This window comes from Malania oleifera, chromosome 10, assembly GCF_029873635.1.
Source record: "Malania oleifera isolate guangnan ecotype guangnan chromosome 10, ASM2987363v1, whole genome shotgun sequence".
NCBI classification, from domain to species: domain Eukaryota; kingdom Viridiplantae; phylum Streptophyta; class Magnoliopsida; order Santalales; family Ximeniaceae; genus Malania; species Malania oleifera.
The window spans coordinates 41,642,903-41,662,190 of NC_080426.1; the positions used below are offsets into that span (position 1 = coordinate 41,642,903).

Genomic DNA, 19,288 nt, shown 5'->3' on the forward strand with positions numbered 1-19,288 from the left:
CTTTTTCTTTCCTTTCTCCCAGCAAAATCTTTCATTCAAATAGATCCTAGTGGATGTTTGGATCAAGAACTTTACTTGAAAAAAGAAAAGAAAAGAAAAATGAGGAGAAAACTCATTATTTCACTGTATTTGCCTTCTATATTAAACTCTATCCAAAATAAAAGTTTGTTTTTATATGATTAAAAATTACAAGACATTAAATATTAATGATGTGCAAAATCCAAATTTTGTTCACAAATTTGATATATATATATATATATATATATATATATATTTTTTTTTTTTCTTTCTCAATTTTCTCATTAATCAAACATGAAAATATGAATTTTTGGATGTTTTTCTTTTCTTTTCCTAATATTTTTCAAGACGCAGAGGAAAAAAGAAGCGCTTAAAGATTTGACATAATTTCTTTTAACGTGCGAAGCAGAAGTCCACAAGGCTACGATGAAAGCTTGAGAAGCAGCGTCGCTGATGCGTTTTAAAGTTTCTTAAAGCTCTTGGCCTCGAAAGGAAGAGACATGCAATCTATCTCGACACAAACTCTTCAACCATGGCAGAAGCATCTCCCTCCGTTGCATTAGACAGGTACTTGTTCCTGCTCTTTGTGGCCTTTTTGGACTCTCTAGCTATCACATGTCTGAAATCTTCGGCACTTTTCCATAATATTTTTCTAGCCAACTCTGCAGAGTTTTGTTCTCTCTCAACTCCTCTTTGTCTTTTGATCTTCAGGTATGCGCTTGTTACAGGAGCAAATAAAGGTATTGGATTGGAGATATGCAGGCAGTTGGCTTCTAATGGAATTGTGGTGGTGTTGACTGCTAGAGATGAGAAGAGAGGCCTTGAAGCTGTTCAAAAACTTAGAGATTCAGGCTTCTCTAATTATGTGCTTTTTCATCAGCTTGATGTGGCAGACCCAATTAGTATTGCTTCCCTTGCAGACTTCATCAAGACAAAATTTGGAAAGCTTGATATCTTGGTATATTTGGAAATTAATTTTCTGAATTGTCTTGGGGTGTCCTTTGCTCCATCTTTTCTTTGAAAGATCATCTCTGTTCATTTCGTCTCTCACACACTCAGAGAGTATTAGATTAGTACACCTCTTTTATTAGTGAAATTAAGTAGAATTACCAGCTAACCAGATTTAAACTTACCCGATTACTTTTTCTTTTTGAATTATCTTAAATTTGGAAAGAACAAAGCATTCAATAGTTGGGGTGGCATGTTACATGCTTAATTTTGCTTGAGAAGCCTCTCTATCCCTATGTTCAGGCACTTTCAGCTTCCTACAGACAATACTGACTTAATTTAAACGATAAGTGCTATAACTTTTTTTGTAAGTGTTCCCCAAGGGTAGCTACAGGCATCTCCCAGTTAGGACATTTCCATACTGGTAGAGCTTTGTCTTGTGTATTTTATACTTGGCTCTATAGACAGTTTGATGTGGTTTCACTGTCGATGTAACTCATTTTTAGGCGTTGATTTATGCTTGTATTAGTTAATTATGGATATCTTCTTTTTGCAGTTGTTGCATACCCCTTTGTTCTCTTCTGTTTGATTTTACTTGTGCATTATTTCCATTGATTGGTGAAGTGGAAAATGTGAAATGTTCTTTTGAATTCTGAGCAGGTGAACAATGCTGCAATTGGTGGAGCCATAATGGATGCTGATACTTTAAGAGCATGGGTTGTTAATGGGAGCAGGGTATACCTTTTACTATCATTTGTTTTCTGGCTGCAAATTCGACATGAGTTGAGATTAAGATGAATTTCATGGAAGAGTAATTTACAAAGGTCACTTGAGTGTAATATATATGCTTTTAGCTTGAGACACTACGTTTTAGTTTGCTAGGAAACTAATGTTTGCATGGTTTCTATCAAAGCCAGATAGAACTCTGTGCCTAGTTTCCAACGCTGGTTTTTTTTTTTTTCATTGTCACCGGGGACAATGGCCCATAAGATGGTTGAAAGAGAATTATCTTGGAGAGTTTCAATGCCAACGATTCACTACCCTGAAGTTAGTGGATCTCTTACATCAATCCTTAATTCAGTTCCATTGGACATGATATTCATCCATTTTAGGTCCTAGTGTAAATTTTCAATTCGCAAGTAGTATCTATCATGAGGCAAAACTTGTTTTTCGGTATTTCCTAGTGCAGGCAGGTATGCAAATGACCCAGACTTACGAGATGGCGGAAGAATGCCTAAAAACGAACTACTACGGTGCAAGAAGAATGGTTGAAGCATTCATTCCCCTCCTCCAGTTATCCAAATCAGCACGGATTGTTAACGTGACCTCCGGCGCAGGGATGTTAAAGGTACAAAGAAGCCTTCTAAGCAAATTGTTCATTTTCCTTGAGAAATTCTTGGCCTTCCTGTATGTGAACATTTGCAAAGAGGTCTTGTGAACCATTTCCCAGATTTACTTTCTGGTGTGTTTGGAGTTCTTTCTTGTTCCAAATTTAAATTGGGGGTAACATGTATGCAGGAAAGCTTGACTTGTTTCTTGTAAATCTTGTTTCAGAACATAGAGAATGAATGGGCTAAACGGGTGTTAACTGATGTTGAGGGCCTCACAGAAGAAAGAGTGGAGGAGGTGTTGAATGAGTTTCTAAAGGATTTCAAGGATGGGTCGTTAGAATCCAAAGGCTGGCCTGGTGTTTTCTCTGCCTATTCAGTTGCTAAAGCAGCCATGAATGGCCACACGAGGATTCTGGCCAAGAAATACTCAACCTTTCGCATCAATTGTGTGTGTCCCGGCTATGTCAAAACTGATATAAACTACAACACTGGCTTCTTAACTGTTGAAGATGGCGCTGACAGTGCTGTGAGGTTAGCATTGTTGCCAGATGATGGGCCTTCTGGCCTCTTCTTTTCTCGTGGGGAAGTGTCAACCTTCTGATCAAAGAGGGTGAATTATAAAATCCCTTATGCTTATGCCATAGTGCGTGTAGTGAAATAATTTCTTAAAATAAAAATGCTCGAATCAGGATGTATGTAAAACAATTGGCACGTGAATCTTATTTGTGTGTGTGCTTGTTTATTTTAATTAATTAGTCGACCGGTAAACCCAACAAAGTGGTATCAGAGAATTGTTAAGCGTTTTGAGCAAATTTTCTCCACGAAAGAAGGCATTTGTGGCTCTCGGACATATTTTTGGAGTACCTTGAAACTTCAAATTGATCAGACCATCACGTAGCTCTTGTCGATACAATCGCAACAGTGAAAACGACATAAAAAATTGGCTTCGAAGTCACACGGGCACCGCAATATTGCAAATTATACTCTGTTTCTTAAAAAAAATTTGCAAACCTGCAAATTTGATTTGATGTGAAGAAGAAGGAGAGCGCCACATCAACGTGGCCCCCCCAGACACATCATCAAAGCGGGTCTCACTTTTCACACCATTTGCAAACCCCACGTGCCACATCATTGCAGGCCCCACTTTACCACCTCAGCTGCGGGCCCTACTCTACCACCTCAGCTACGGGTCCCACTCTGCCACATCATCGCAGGCCCCACTCGCCAAGCTAGCAAATGGCATTAGAATATTTTGTTAGTTAGAGGAATATTCCATTAAGTTAAACGAGACCAGTTTAGATATGTTTTTGGGCTAAACCAAGTCAATTTTGAACCCATTTTTGCAAGGTTGGACTGGTTTCCAACAAAATCGACCGTTCCAGACGCAACCGTGCATTCGGTTTCTCGAGATTCTATCCCAATTTTTCTGTACGAGTAGGTTAGTGCTTAATAATTATTTAAAATCAATGGAGGAGTCAGACTTGGGTACTATGATCAAGCTCATGGCCTCTAATTATACTCTTTAGAGGTTTCAGATGGAGGATTTCCTCAATTGTAAGGATCTGGAAGATCCTTTAGATTATAAAGGTTTGAAACCAGATTCCGTCAAAGATGATGATTGGATAAAAATGAATAAGAAGACCATTGGTCAAATTAGACAATGGATTGACCATAAGGTATATCATCATGTTGCACAGGAGACTGATACTTATAAACTTTGGGAGAAGCTGAAAAACATGTACTAGGCCAAGATCGCTCGCAACAAAGTCATGTTAATGAGGTGCTTGTTAATCTGAAGTTAAAGAGCGGAACCTCTATAGCTGGACACACTAGTGAGTTCCAAAACCTAATGAATCAACTTCCATCTATGAAGATGGATCTTGGCGTTGAAGCAGAAGCATTACTGCTCCTTAGCTCCTTACCTGACAACTAGGAGACATTGGTTATCACTCTCAGCAATTCAGCGCTTAATGGCAAACTTACCATGGTGATGGTAAAAGATGCCTTATTCAACGAGGAGGCAAGGAGAAAAGAGACGGGTGTAGATCAGTCGCAAGCCTTTGTTGCTAAAACTAGAGGTCGACCTCAAGGAGGTACTAGTACCATAAGCAGAGGTAGAAGCTGAGGTAGAAGCAGATCTAGAGGAAGGTCCTAAGATCGTGGTAGATCCTGTGATGGTAGAAATTGGTAGAGAGGAAAAATCTCTTGTTATTATTGTGGCATTGATGGCCACACGAAGAAAGATTGTCGAAAATTTCGACGGGATCATGGTCAAAGTAGCCAACAACAAAAGAAGGACGAAGGTGAGAGCTCGGTCACCTTAACCCAAGATATATCGGTATTTTTGATTGATGAAGATACATGTTGTCATATTAGGAACCATGACACTGAATGGGGGGTAGACACAACAGCCTCCTACCATGCCACTCCTCACAAAGAGTTCTTCACAGTGTATAAATCTGGAGACTTTGGTACAGTAAAGATGGGGAACACCACTTCTTTTTAGATCGTGGGAATTGGAGACGTGCAGATTGTGACCAATATTGGTTGCACCATAACACTGAAGGATGTTTGACATGTCCAAGACCTTCGGCTTCAACTTATTTCTTGGGTAACCCTTGATAAACAAGGTTATGAAAGCTACTTTGGGAAATGTGCTTGGAAATTGTCAAAAGGTGCCTTGACAATAGCACGATGACGTATTTGTTACATATTGTGTAAGGCACAAGTGAAGATTTGTACCGATGCCATCAATGCAGTGGAAGATGAAGCATCACCAAACTTATGACATAAGAGACTAGGGCACATGGGTGAAAAAAGACTCCTTACACTATCGAAGAAGGCATTTATCAAAATCACAAAAGGTATTGCCTTGAACCCATGTGATCATTGCTTATTTGGGAAGCAACACAGAGTTTCATTTAGTTCCTCTATGAAGAGAAGGTCAAAACCATTGAGTTTGGTACACTCTGACATATGCGGACCCATTGAAGTAGAATCAATCGGCAGCAACATGTATTTTGTTACCTTTATTGATGACACTTCAAGGAAGGTGTGGGTATATTTTGTAAAAACAAAGGACCAAATATTTAAATATTTCAAGGAATTTCATGCTATGGTGGAGAGGCAAACAGGGAAAAAATTAAAGTGCCTTTAGACAGACAATGAAGGCGAGTATACTTCCAACGAGTTCAGAGCATACTGTACTGAACGCGGTATTAGGCATGAAAGGACAGTCCCACATACCCCACAACATAATGGTGTAGCTGAAAGAATGAATTAGGCCATTATAGAGAGTTAGAAGTATGCTCAATATGACTAAATTACCTAAGCCTTTATAGGGGGAATTTGTTCATGCCGCATGTTACCTTATCAACAGATCACCGTTAGTACCACTTAATTTTGGAATTCTTGAGAAAATATGGACCAGAAGAAAAGTTTCTTACACTCACTAAGAGTGTTTGGGTACAAAGCTTTTGCATATATATCTAATGAGCAGAGGCAAAAGCTCAACGTGAAGTCCATTCCACGCATCTTCATTGGCTATGGGAGATGATGAATTCAGCAACAGATTATAGGATTTGGAGAGGAAGCAGGTTATCAAATTGAGAGAAGTGGTTTTCTAAGAAAACCAGGTGTTTGAGGACTTTAAACCACAAACAAAGTCTAAGTAGCCTAGTTCCAGTGCTCTAGACATTGTGTCCGATCCTGCACCATCGTATTCTTCAACAAACTATGGAGAGCTGTAGGATGATCCTCTGGAAATAGATGTAGACAGTGTTGAGTAGGGGGAGTAACAACCCCCTTCACTAGAAATTGCAAAATCATCACATCAGTTAGATGATGAAGCATTTCCTCCTCTAGAAGATGTTGAGCCTAGAAGATCTAGAAGAGGTCGTGTTTTGATTCCATCGAGAAGATATCCAGAATCAAAATATTTTTTACTTGCTGATGAGGGGGAGCCAGAAAGTTTCCAAGAGGTCCAGTCTCATACTGACAAAACCAAATGGGTGGAAGCTATGAAAGCAGTGGTGAATTCTTTACATAAGAATCAAACGTATGAGCTGGTAAGACTTCCCAAAGGGAAGAGAGCACTAAGGAACAAATGGGTGTTCAAGCTTAAGAAAGATGGTAGTAGACAAATAGTGACGCATAAAGCCATATTGGTTGTCAAAGGTTTCAAATAGAAGAAAGGCGTTGACTTTGACGAGATATTTTTGCCAGTAGTGAAAATGACAACAATTCGAGTCATACTTGGATTGGTAGCCAAGTTAAATCTAGAGCTTGAACAAATGGATGTGAAGACAGCTTTCCTACATGTAGAATCGGAAGAAGACACATGGAATAACCAGAAGGATGTGAAGTTCCAAGGAAGGAACACCTAGTCTGCAGGTTGAAGAAAAGTCTCTACGGCCTTAAGCAAGCACTTTAGACAATGGTATGGAAAATTTGAATCTTTTATGGTGAGTCATGGATACAAGAGGACTGCAACAGATCAGTGTGCACATGTTCAGATATTCCCTGATGGTAGTCTTGTCATACTACTGCTCTATGTTGATGACATGTTATAATTGGTCAGGATGCAAGCAAGATCAATAAGTTAAAGATGGAGTTGTCTAAGTTATTTGAAATGAAGGACTTAGGCCCAGCCCAAAAGATTCTAGGCATGAGGATTAGTTATGATAGGAAAGGCAGAAAATTATGGTTATCACAAAAGAAGTATGTTGAACGGGTGATCAAAAAGTTCAACATGGAAAGTGCTAAGCCAGTCAGTACTCCACTAGCTAATCATTTCAAGCTAAGCAAGAAGTTGTCTCACTCATCAAGGGAAGAAATGTCAATAGTCCTATACTCATCAACAGTTGGAAGCTTGATGTACGCAATGGTGTGTATAAGACCAGACATTGCCCACGCTATAGGTGTTGTGAGCAAGTTTCTTTCCAATCCAGGAAAAGACCATTGGGAAGCTGTGAAATGGATTCTCAAGTACTTGAAAGGTACATCGGGACTATGCTTATGTTTTGGGGAAGTTGAACCAACCTTGGAAGGTTACACTAATGCAAACATGGTTGGTGATCTCGAAGGGAGAAAGTCCACATCAGGTTTTTTGTTCACCTTTGTAGGGGGAGCTGTATCATGGAAGTCAAAATTGCAAAATTGTGTTGCCCTATCCATAACAGAAGTAGAATATATTGTCGCATCAGAAGCTGAGAAGGAGATGTTGTGGTTAAAGCGGTTTCTTCAAAAGTTAGGTGTCAAACAGGAAAAATACAAGGTACATTGTGATAGTTAGAGTGCTTTGAACTTGAGCAAGAATTCAATGTACCATTCCCAGACAAAACATATTGACATTCGTTATCATTGGATCCGCGAAGTGATGAAACAACAACTATTGAAGCTAGTCAAAATTCATACTAAAGAGAATTCGGTAGATATGTTGATAAAGGTGGTGACTTATGAGAAGCTCCAGCTATGTAGGGATATAGCTGGGATGGACGTCAATTTGAAGATTGACATATTATTCTCGTTCTATGGGTATGGAGGGGGAGAATTGATGGATCCATACCCAGTCAAGAGCAGCTGATTGCTACTCCTTCAACATTTTCAGTGCCAACTGCTCCCTCATCAATCTTTGCTGCACAGGTGGCTGCTTCATTTCAACCTTGTCGGCACCAGCTGTCCAAAATGTCAAAATTAGGCAGCCTACCAACTTTGATTTTTCGATCCTCCCCTTCCCTATATATGTGTGTGTGTGTGTGTGTGCACGCGTGTGTGTTGTGAGTTGGCAGAGAGAGATGTAAGAGTTGAGTGATTATTGTATCCTCCTCCTCCTCCTCTGTATTTTTCCCAAGACATATAGTAATTTCTCTCTTCGGTGAAAGTAGGCCAGAATTTGGCCAAACCATGTAACTTCGGTGTCAATATTTTTCTGCGTGTGCTTGTTTATTTTCATTAATTAGTCGATCAATAAACCCAACAATGAGGACTAGGTCCAAATAATTTAAATTTAGGGGCTTTTTAAAATTTAGAGAGAGCAAGAGAGAGAGAGAGAGAGAGAGAGAGAGAGAGAGAGAGAGAGAGAGTAAACCATTGTCAATGAATAACTGTAAAAAATTAATTTTTGAAAATAGAAAAATAAAAAATGCATTATGTATGAGAGCCTCAGCCCCCATGGACCATAGGTCCTAGATCGGCCACAGGGTACAACTATGCTGAGACAGAAATTCAGGGTTTTGGAGTTGCTATAACTGTGCTTGTTCCGATGAACTTGAATTTAACTGTGTAATTTGTCAATAATAATTCGCGATTTGGAATGGACACTAAGGTGAGATATAGATTAAAGAACAGAAAGAACAAGTTGCTTGCCTTACCATAAATAAATATATTAAAAGAAATAAGAGTTTTGATGTATTATCATCCCATCGTCTGAGCTCATCAGGATCACACGAGGCCTCAACACACACCTCATCTATTCTTTCCTTTCTAATATAAACAATGTGACTTAGTTAACGGAAAAAAGACTTTGTTGCTGATGTAGGACTTCCTTGTTCCTTGCTCAATCAGGCTACCTCAAAACTCAACCCGTTGCACTCATCTTTCCATCCTCAAAGCCACTAAAAAATGTTGGCTTCACTGTATGTACTCCAATTATACCCATTTTGGTCTACTCTATGATTGTATAAAATTGTATGATATTTAAAATATAATACTTTTTCAAATGGCATCTGTTAAAATCCATGATATGACATGGTATCATTTTCTTTTCAAGCAAGTTGGTGTTTATATTTTATTAACCAATAGTGACATTTTCTCATGTTCAACAAAAAACTTGTCAAATTGATCTTTCCCAAAATTGCATTAAGAAAATGGCCTATTTGGATGCACTAAACGGGGGGGGGGGGGGGGGGGGGGGAATGTTGCTTGATCTACTTTGTTTGGTATCTTAAGTATGTCAGTTAAAATCTACTGTTCATGAGAACGACATCTAATCTATCATTTTCAAAGCAACTTCATTTTGCTCAATTGTTTTGACTTCTTAAGAGTACTTCCTTTTAATGACAATAATTATTAGAAGGTGATGTCTGATGATATGACAATCAATTTCAATGTATTTGGTCCGTTCATGAAACACTGAATTCCTTACAATCTGGACAACACTCCTATTGTCACAACACAGAGGAGTAGAAGTGATGTAGGACAGGTATGGTCGGGCTACGGTTCAACCCTCATACAAGCACATACATTCAAAACACTTTAACTTAAGAATTAAATCAACCAAACATAAACATCATAAATCATACTTCATTTCACGTGTTTTGGATTTTGAGAAGGTGTATGATTTTGTTCCGCAAATAAGTCCCAAGGGTTTTTTATCAAGGAATCAAGTTTTATGCATATAGATGTTAATTTCAAAGCCAAGACTATAAGTTCCAAGTTAACACACTAATATTCATGAAATTGATTTTAGCTAGCAAGTACCAATGTTGCAATCTATGGATTCAAATGGGTTATTCAAAGATGTGGTTTTAATCTACTAGCAAGGGTTCACAAAATATAGCAAGGATTCAAACACAAGTACTGAAGTTACCAAGAGCATTGTTTGGATAACTTGGCGTTGTTCAACACTAGTCTTAGACCACACTGTAAATCCTTTGAACTAGTTTTGAAACACCAAGATGAATGCAGCAATGGAGTGGAGGGGAGGTGGCCGTGGGGGTGTATGTTGTGGGGGCTGTGTCAATGTGTTGGAGGGGAGGCCATGTGGGTTAGAGAGGGGAGGTGGAGATGGAGTTGCTGGATAGAATAGTGGTCTCTCACCACTTGATCTTTGGAGAGAATGAAGTAGCCTCACACTACACAATCTAAGATTGGACAAAGCTTTCAAGCTTTAGCAAATAAAATTTCTTTCAATTCAATATTAGCTCTCTTAGAGTTCTTACAATGCTAAATATAAACACTTGGCATAGGGAGACAAGGTATTAACAATCTTACACTCTCCACACAAGCATGGGAGAGAAAGGAAATGTATACACTAACTTACTAGAGACATTTAATACACTCACAACTTACTAAACACACACATGCAACATAAGTTGACTTAGATTTATTACAACTTAAATATGAAACATAAGCCAAACGAGGGGGCCCAAATTCACGCGGGGCCCATGGAGTTGTGTGGGACCCACAAGCCGTGTGGGGCCCACATGGGTTTTGAGTAGAATTTTACTTCAATACTTCACTCGGGGTCTTCTCGTACCAAAAGTCTTCAAGTAGTCTTCAAATAACTCCACATGTACCTACAAAATAGTTATGAACAATGGAGGACATTTGGAGGTCATTCACGTGTCACCATATTTGCAAAGGAAATGGTTAAAGCATGCTGATCCCCATAATCTCTCCTGGGCCTAAAAGAATTCTTCTCCAAATAATGAGAAGTGAAGTACTAAGAATACAACTCCGGGTTGAGACGAAGGAGGTATTCTTTAAGAATCCAGCTCCTCTCAGAAAGTGGCTTACCTCTCCACTTGACCAAGAACTTTTGGTATGATCCTGCTTGTGTGAATGTTGTCTTTTCATCCAAGATATCTTCAATCTCGTCAAGGTTCTTTGGTATGGGTAAAGGTGGAGGCAGGGGAAACTTTGGGGTTTCAAGTTCAAGAGGAGTGGGAAATGGAGTAGGATCACCTGTAGGGTTAGAATTTGAAAACTCCAAAAAAGATGATGCTTCAAGAAAAGGAGTTAGATCCTCAACATTAAACACATTGCTTATACCAAAATCAATAGGAATATCAAGGATGTAAGCATTAGAACTAATTTTCTTTAAAACTTCGAAAGGTCTCAACTTTTTAACATGCAACTTGCTTATCTTTCCTATAGGAATCCTCTTGGGATGAATATGGACTATAACCATATCGCCCTCTGAAAATTCTAACAACCTGTGATGTAGATCATCACTAGATTTATAATGCTCATTATCCAAGTTAATTTTCATTCTTGTTTCAGAGTATAGATCATGTATGTGTTTTGCAAATGCATCAGTTTGCTCACTCACTTTAGCCTGTGGGGGTAATGGGGTAATATCTATAGGCTTCCTAGGTTGGTAACCAATGATAACGTGAAAAGGACTCAATCATGTGGTTCTATTCACTGAACTATTAAATGCAAATTCAGCCATACGAAGACACAAATCTCACGAACCTATGTTTTCACCTACTAGACATCTTAATAGGTCATCTAAGCTCCTATTAACTACCTCATTTTCCCCATCGGTTTGGGGATGGTAAGCACTAGAAAACTAGAGTTTGATGCTTAATATGGCCCACAAGGTTTTTCAAAAATAACTTATAAATTTTACATCCCTATCAGAGGCAATAGACTTGGGAAGACCATGTAGTCTTACAACATCTTTGAAAAAGGTAGTGGCTATTCTATACACATCATGTGTTTTGTTGCATGGAATGAAGTGTGATATTTTAGAGAATCTATCCACAACAACAAACACAGAATCATTCCTTCTAGCAGTCCTAGGGAGTCCTAAAACAAAGTCCATACTTATTTCCTGCCAAATGGCATGAGGAACAGGTAAAGGAGTGTACAATCCAGTGTTCTACTTCCTACCTTTTGCAGTTTGACATGTACCAAAATGAGATACGATTTTAGCAACATCCCTTTTCAAGCTAGGCCAAAAGAATTTATCATCTACCATGACAATGGTCTTATCTCTACCAAAGTGACTTGTAGCACCACCTACATACATTTCCCATATCAATTGGTCACATAGAGATGTAGAGGGTATGCACAACCTAGTCTCTTTAGACATAAATTCACCATGGATCACAAAATCAAGGTGGGATCTAGGGAGTCCTTGTAACAGATAAGAAAAAATGTCACAAAAATCAGGACATTGAGAATATTCTTTCTTAATACTCTCAAAGCCTATTACTCTCATCTCTAAGGTCTGTAAAGTGACCAGAACTCAGCTCAAGGTATCAACAACTTTGTTTTCAACACTGGCTCAGTCCTTGAGAAAAAAAGTGTACTGCTGAATATATTCAATCCACTTTACAAGCCTATGATTCAATTTCTTTTGTGTGCTCAAATATGTAAGGGCCTGGTGGTTTGAAAAGAGTACAAACTCCTATGGAATTAAGTAATGTCTCTAGTGCCTCAAAGATTGTAAACCTAAAGAGAACCCATCAATTTCTTACCAGGAGGGAATGACACCAAGTCCCAAGTATGAGTTTTATGCAACATAGAAATTTCTTTACCTATAGCCTATTGTCAAAAAGGATCACAAGCAACTTCCTTATATGAGGTAGGCTCACAAAGTGGGTGAATAACTGCTAAAAAGGAATTGAAAGAACTAGAGTAACAAGAATAAGCAAAATCTGGTAATTGAGTGAACTTACGAGCACACTTGGGTTAGCGAGACTGATGAGAAACCACAACCACAAAAGATTCTTGGGGGATCGTAAAAGGGGCATCATCATCACCACCATTTGCATCCTCATCACCACCATGATTGCCACCATTTTCATCATCAGAGAAAGGGTCAATACAGATAAGGTTTGGTTGCGCCATATACGGAAAGTTAGTGGGAACAGTAAAGAAAAGAATGTGTTCAAGGAAGACAACATGTCGAGAGACATGTAGTTTCTGAGCAATAGGATCAAAACACCTATAATACTTCTGTCCCTCTCCATAAACAAGGAAGACACACATGGCAGGTGGTGGCATTAATTTAGTACGCTCAATAGTGGGACGAAGGACAAAACATAGGCAACCAAAGACTTTTAGAATGGAGTAATCAAGGGGGGGGGACCTATATAATTTTTCCTAAGGGGAGAGACCAGAATTGTAGGATGTGGGGATTCTATTAATCAAGTGTACCTCTATAAGAACCACTCCTCCCCTCCCCCCAGAATTCACCAGGAACCTTAGCAGATAAGAGAAGAGAGCGAGTTGTTTCAACAATATGGCGACGTTTTCTTTCGGCAACACCATTTTGTTAAGGAGTATCAGTACAAAAAGATCGATGAACAGTATCATAAGAGATGAGGAGCTTATAAAGTGCCCTAGAAGTATACTCCCTACCCAAATCGGAATGAAAACACTTAACTACAGTAGAGTGTGGAGTATAAATAAATTATTGAAAGACAGTATAGATATGGATGAAATCAGATCGAGGTTTTATTAAATAGACCCAACCATACCGAGTATAATCATCAATAAAAGAAACATAGTATCTAGACCCCCCCTTATGTGTCAACAAGGGCAGGACCCCACACATTAGAGTGAATTAAATCAAAAGGTGCAACGACTTAGACATGCTATGATTAAATGGAAATGTAGAAAACTTTGCCAATTTGCACCCACTGCAATAAAAAATATCATGTATCTATAAGTCACCCAAAACACCACTAGATACCAAAAATTTTAAATGAGAGGCCAACACATGACCAAGTCTAGAATGCAACAAATAAAAAATAGAAGAAGAGGAATCCAAGTGGGATGAGGAGAGGTCTACTCCTGAAGCTTCTTGTTGGTGTTTCGTTCGACTTGAACACGCGCAGTGGAAGCAAATAATCAATCATGAATCACTCAAAAATCACTAATGCAAACACTCAATGATGAAATATACTAAACAAGCAATCAAACAATAATAAGAATAAGAAAAACAAAACTAGAAAGCACAAGATATACGTGGTTCGGCAATAGCCTATGTCCACAGAAGCAGCACTTCAGTTTTCACTATGAATAATGTCAAAGCTTACATCTTTGGGTTACAATAATGTTTAAGTATGAACCCAATGCCAATGGAAGAGTTTAAGTAAACCTAAACTACATGTTGTTGGAAATGGTATGATCCCATGAGGGAGGGTGAATTGGGTATAAAATTTTTTTTCCTAGGTCAAACCAGACGACAATAGTATTACGCAACTTAGAGTTTGTCCAAGCATTCTCAATTCCCCCAATCAATCAAGTAAGCAAATATTTAAAGAAAATATGGTATTCACTGTAAGTTAAATATTTGCATACATACATCACATCATATCCCATTTTAATTTAAAGCATGTATGAAAAATAATTTACCAATAAAAGTAAACATGCAAGGGTGCTACATATCTCATTTAATTTAAATGCGAGCATGCAAATAGTTATAACTTTAAATGAACAGACATACACATATGAAAATTAAAGTGCATAAAATAAATGAGATAAGGGAGAGAGAGACACACGATATTTGTTATCGAGGTTCGGCCAAACCAGCCTATGTCCCCACCTTGGGCATACCTCCTAAGAATTACACTATCCCTGCTCACTTAAACGGGTGGAGCAGAAGCCATTACAATCTTTCCTTATGGGGCAAGGTAAACCCTAGCTCAATTACCAAGCTGAGCCCAACTAGTCTCCCTAATGGGGTAGAGACACCCTAGTTCAATTTTCGGGTTAAACCCAACCGATACGGTAAAATTATTTTTGTATATAAAAATTCTTCTGCAAAATACAAGCAGAAATATACACATTTAAGCTCAATGCATGCGCTCTCTAATGATATGCATTATGCTCAGTAGAGTAAGGGTGTTTTCTCAAAACAATATTTTTAATCTTTGAGAAATGATGTGTATGATAAAATACTCAAAGATGTGACCCTATTAAAATTTTCCCCAAAAAATATATTTCAATACAAGTATAGGAGAACCTAGGGTTTGCTCTTCAAATAGTTTTTGCACAGTTAAAATATATGTGAATATATATATTTATATACATATGATAAATACGTTCTCCAATAAAGATTTTTGCAAATAAAAATGTTTGGAGAATCCAGGATTTTAAGCTCAAGAATATATGTGCGAAAAATACAATTAAAAACAAATTGCAACACCCCGAACTCGTCAAGTGGGGCCCGTAGTGTTATGTGACCATTCATCTGTCTTTGATGCCATAAGTACCATACACGTAGTGGAAAATAATTAAACTACCTCAAATAAAATACAAAAGTTCTATGTTGTACATCCAAAAAGTGTATCAATTTACCTCATATTACATAATCGGAAATTGAACATAACTTTACATATTTCAGTTCTTACGACTACTTGTTGTTACAAAAACTAACCCTGCTCTGGAGCTTGCTAAGCTTGATCACCTAAAGGACCTGAAAAGTTAATAATTCACTGGGGGTGAGACACTTCTCAGTAAGGATGCAATAAATTATATTAGTTTGTGGTAAATGAGTTTTAGTGTGTACAAAATATAGTTGTTTGTTAATCAACATCAATTGAGAAAACACATGCAGACAGTACTCACACACACACATAAACATTTATAAGTGAGAGTTCCCAAGGATAGGGGAGATTACACGCCCATAAATGTAACGCCCCTTTGCTCTGTTACCGTTTGTAACTTTGCCCTTTTAGTTGAGTGAGGCTACAACTGATACTTATTTGATACTTATCAGGGCACTCACCTTACTCAGTAAGCCCTCGAGCAGAGAGTTTTACCTCGCTGTAATCTGTTTATGTATTTTAATTCACATACATGTACTTACACATATTCAACATCAATCATACCACAGAATCAGTATACACGTACTTTTCATAATAACACAGCATATCCAAAATCATAATGTATTCAATTCACCTACACATACTCACACCCACTAAAGATAATGCACAAGTACTTCAGTATTCATCGTTCTCACTGTGTACTGAGCATATCTCAATACGTGACCCACACATGGACTTTCACAGATACAATACACACAACACCATTCATAGCATATTGATTAAAGCGAACTCCTCATCCATCCTGCCAACAATTTTACCCCATTTATATAAATGATAATATAACGAACTCCTCATAATCCTGCCAACATTATATCGCAACTTATATCATGGACAATATCACGAACTCCTTATTTGCCTACCAACATTATATTGCGATATTAATGAAGGACATTAAATCACACAAACATATAAGTACCCACACCACAGCAATCACAACAAGTTTATTAAAATAAAATATTAATCTCATGCCACATGATTTATTTATTTAACCATACTTTACTAAACTATATGTGAATAATAAATCATACTTTAATAATCCAAAATCATTAATATAATTCGATTAATTTATTCAAAAAATCCGTTATAATCATCCATAAATCAAATACTTTAATTCAATCAGTTCAACTTTAAAATAATAATTATTATAAAATCCTTAGGTTCACAAACACCAATTTAATCAATTCATAATAATAATAATAATAATCCAAAATCGAATTTCCATATGCCAAAATATTCAAAAAAACGTGTATATAATTCTTGTAATCTTATATTACAATTTAATCTGTTAATTTGTAAAAATTTCTGACATACTTTATTTCCCTTACCTTATCTCAGGAGTGGTGCCTACAATGCCCTAATGATGAAATCACCCCAGTTAAAATGTTGGTGACTGGAAATGGAACTCAGGGATATTTTCTATTCTTCAATTGGCACACATATCGGCGAGAAATTGAGGAGAAAGGAAGTGAGTGGAGGAGGGGGAGAGAGAGAGAGAGAGAGAGAGAGAGAGAGAGGAAATTGGCCAAAGGGGGTGCGTGTTAGTGATCTGAAATCAATTTGACTTCCTTCAGGAAGTAGATCTTATATATATATATATATATATATATATATATATATATATATATGTATTAATATATTATATTATATTATATTATTTAATTAATAAAAATTATTAATTAATTAATTATTTTTATTTGTAGAGAGACCCGAACCCGTAAAATGAAGAAAAGGGTAAAAAGGTAATTTTAGCAGGCTTTGTCAATGAAGCCAAGGTTCTCGTTGACGAAAGCCCTCATAAAGTTCATTGCCGAGATTCAGAGCCTCGGCGACAACGAGATCACGACCGACAGAAAAAATTATCAAACTAAGGTCCGTCGACAAAGGAAGAGGTTCATCGACGAAGAGCCTTATATGTCTCGTCGATGAAGGCACAATTTGTTGACGAATTTGATTGGGTCAAGGGGGTCTATAAATATCATTTTTCATTACTTAGGGGTTAATAAATCACAAAAGCTCTCTCCCTCTCTCTCTCTTTGATCCTTTGCCGTTCGTCACCTGTTTCAATGATCGGAGGATACCATGTGGATCAGGGTGAAAACCTCTATGATTGTAGCGGATCAGATCTTTGCTTTGAGGAATTCTGGGTTTTACCCCTAAATCGAGGTAAGGGTCTAAGTTCATTTTTGGATCGGTAGATCTATAGTAAATAGGATTGCGTTGAAGTATTGTTCTTTGGTTTTTACGTTTTGGGAACTCGGTTCACTATTTTGGAGCCATATAGTTCGTGTTTTAGTATTCGGGAAAAGGTAAGAGGATTTGTTTACATCAGTATTTTTAGAAAACTAAACCATTAGAAAGTTAGCTTATATTTATATGTATGTTATGATTGTTCATTTGCAAAGTTTTACTGGGTAAAAGTGTCGTTTTTTCAAATTTACGGCTTTGGTAAAAAGTCGGGTTTTGGCATATGATCTCCAAACTTTCCAAAACTTCTCTGTTGATTAAGGTGTAATCTCAAGAGGGGGGGGGGGGTGAATTGGATATTTAAAAAAAATTTAAGCCACTTAATTTCCTTTTACACACTTCTTATAAAGTTACCAACTGCTTCTTGTTGTTCAATTATGTATGTGTGTGGCAATCCTATCTATACATGCAATATATTCAATTTAAATACAACACGAAAAATAAAGAGTAGAGGGAAAAGAGAAGACAAACACGATTTTACGAGGTTTAGCCGACTTGGCCTATGTCCTCGCCTTGAACAACTACTCAAGGATTCACTAAAACCCCGCTCCTTAAAGTGGGACGGAGCTTCCCTTACAAACCGCTGCTTACAAGAGGTACGACTCCCTCCTTATCCGTTGCTCACAAGAGGTACAACTTCCTCTTCACGCCCGTTTCACAACCCGAATCGTGTTTACAATGAAATATGAAAATAACACTCAAAACAATGTTTCTAACAAAAGTTTGTGAGTACAATTCAATTTCCTAGCACATTAACTTATGATATAACTTGAAGCTCGTGAATGTATGAAAATGATAAACTCGTTTTATGTATGATATGCTTGAGCACACAAATCCCTATTTAATCAAAACTCCCAAGTGAAAATATATTTGAAATGCCTTGGAGTTAACTAGGGTTCTTGATTCACTTTGTAAAGATGCACAAGTATATTTGAAGCAAACTAGTTAAAAAAAAACTTTGTCTTGAATACAAACACAATAAACTCACAAAGTTTCTTTCAAAGTTCAATCTTTCCACCAAACTAGGTTTTTCAATAAAAAGGCCCTATGAACAAAATATATATATATATATATATATATATATATATATATATGTTTATATACTATTGAATCCAACGATCAATGAACCAAGCTAACAAGATTTTCTCACAAAATGATTTTTACAAAAATCAACTTTTATATGTGTATGTACACTCAAGATCTAAAACTTTTTCTAAAGATACTCAAGAAAACACAAGATGTGATGAAAGGTTCTTAAGAAATAAAAACTTGAAAGATCAAACCTCACTAGAAGATTGAGGTACAGTTGAAAGAGATAATGAAACCCCTTTGATTTTCGGAAGAGATTTGCCCAATGAAGATGGAAGGAGTGCAGAAAAATCAGCTCTAAGGTTTAAGTCTTGCAATGAGATGCATATTTTTCTTGTTGCGTGTCTTAGCTTGCTTCTAGGGTTTAGACATTTAATATATATAGTAAATGACCCTTAGGATTGATCTCAGCCGTTGGATTAATCAGATGGCTCGCGAGTTCACTTAATAAAAATCTGGTTTTTAGCAGCCCCGCAATTTCAGGCTCCTGAGGGTAAAGGTCTAGGAGACCGAAGTTCCTTAAGCCTTGAAAAATCATGTTGGAATACAGGGTCAGGCAACCGAAGTGGTGACTTCAGGCTCCTGAAGTGA

The 19,288-nt window shown here is 37.4% G+C and overlaps 1 protein-coding gene across 2 annotated transcripts in view; it reads left to right on the forward strand.

Moving 5' to 3' along the window:
- Positions 1-276: 276 nt before the first annotated feature.
- LOC131165906 ((+)-neomenthol dehydrogenase-like) overlaps positions 277-19,288 on the forward strand; it is a 101,241-nt gene continuing 82,229 nt past the window's right edge. Inside the window, exons 1-5 of one of the 2 annotated variants that reach the window (XM_058124059.1) lie at positions 277-585; positions 730-976; positions 1,627-1,701; positions 2,156-2,314; positions 2,521-3,045. In XM_058124059.1, the coding sequence (XP_057980042.1) occupies positions 551-585; positions 730-976; positions 1,627-1,701; positions 2,156-2,314; positions 2,521-2,898 (894 nt within the window). In that variant the 5' untranslated portion in view covers positions 277-550 and the 3' untranslated portion in view covers positions 2,899-3,045. Of the gene's footprint in view, positions 586-729; positions 977-1,626; positions 1,702-2,155; positions 2,315-2,520; positions 3,046-19,288 lie in introns of those variants that run through there. The other variant, XR_009139690.1, reaches the window with a different exon arrangement.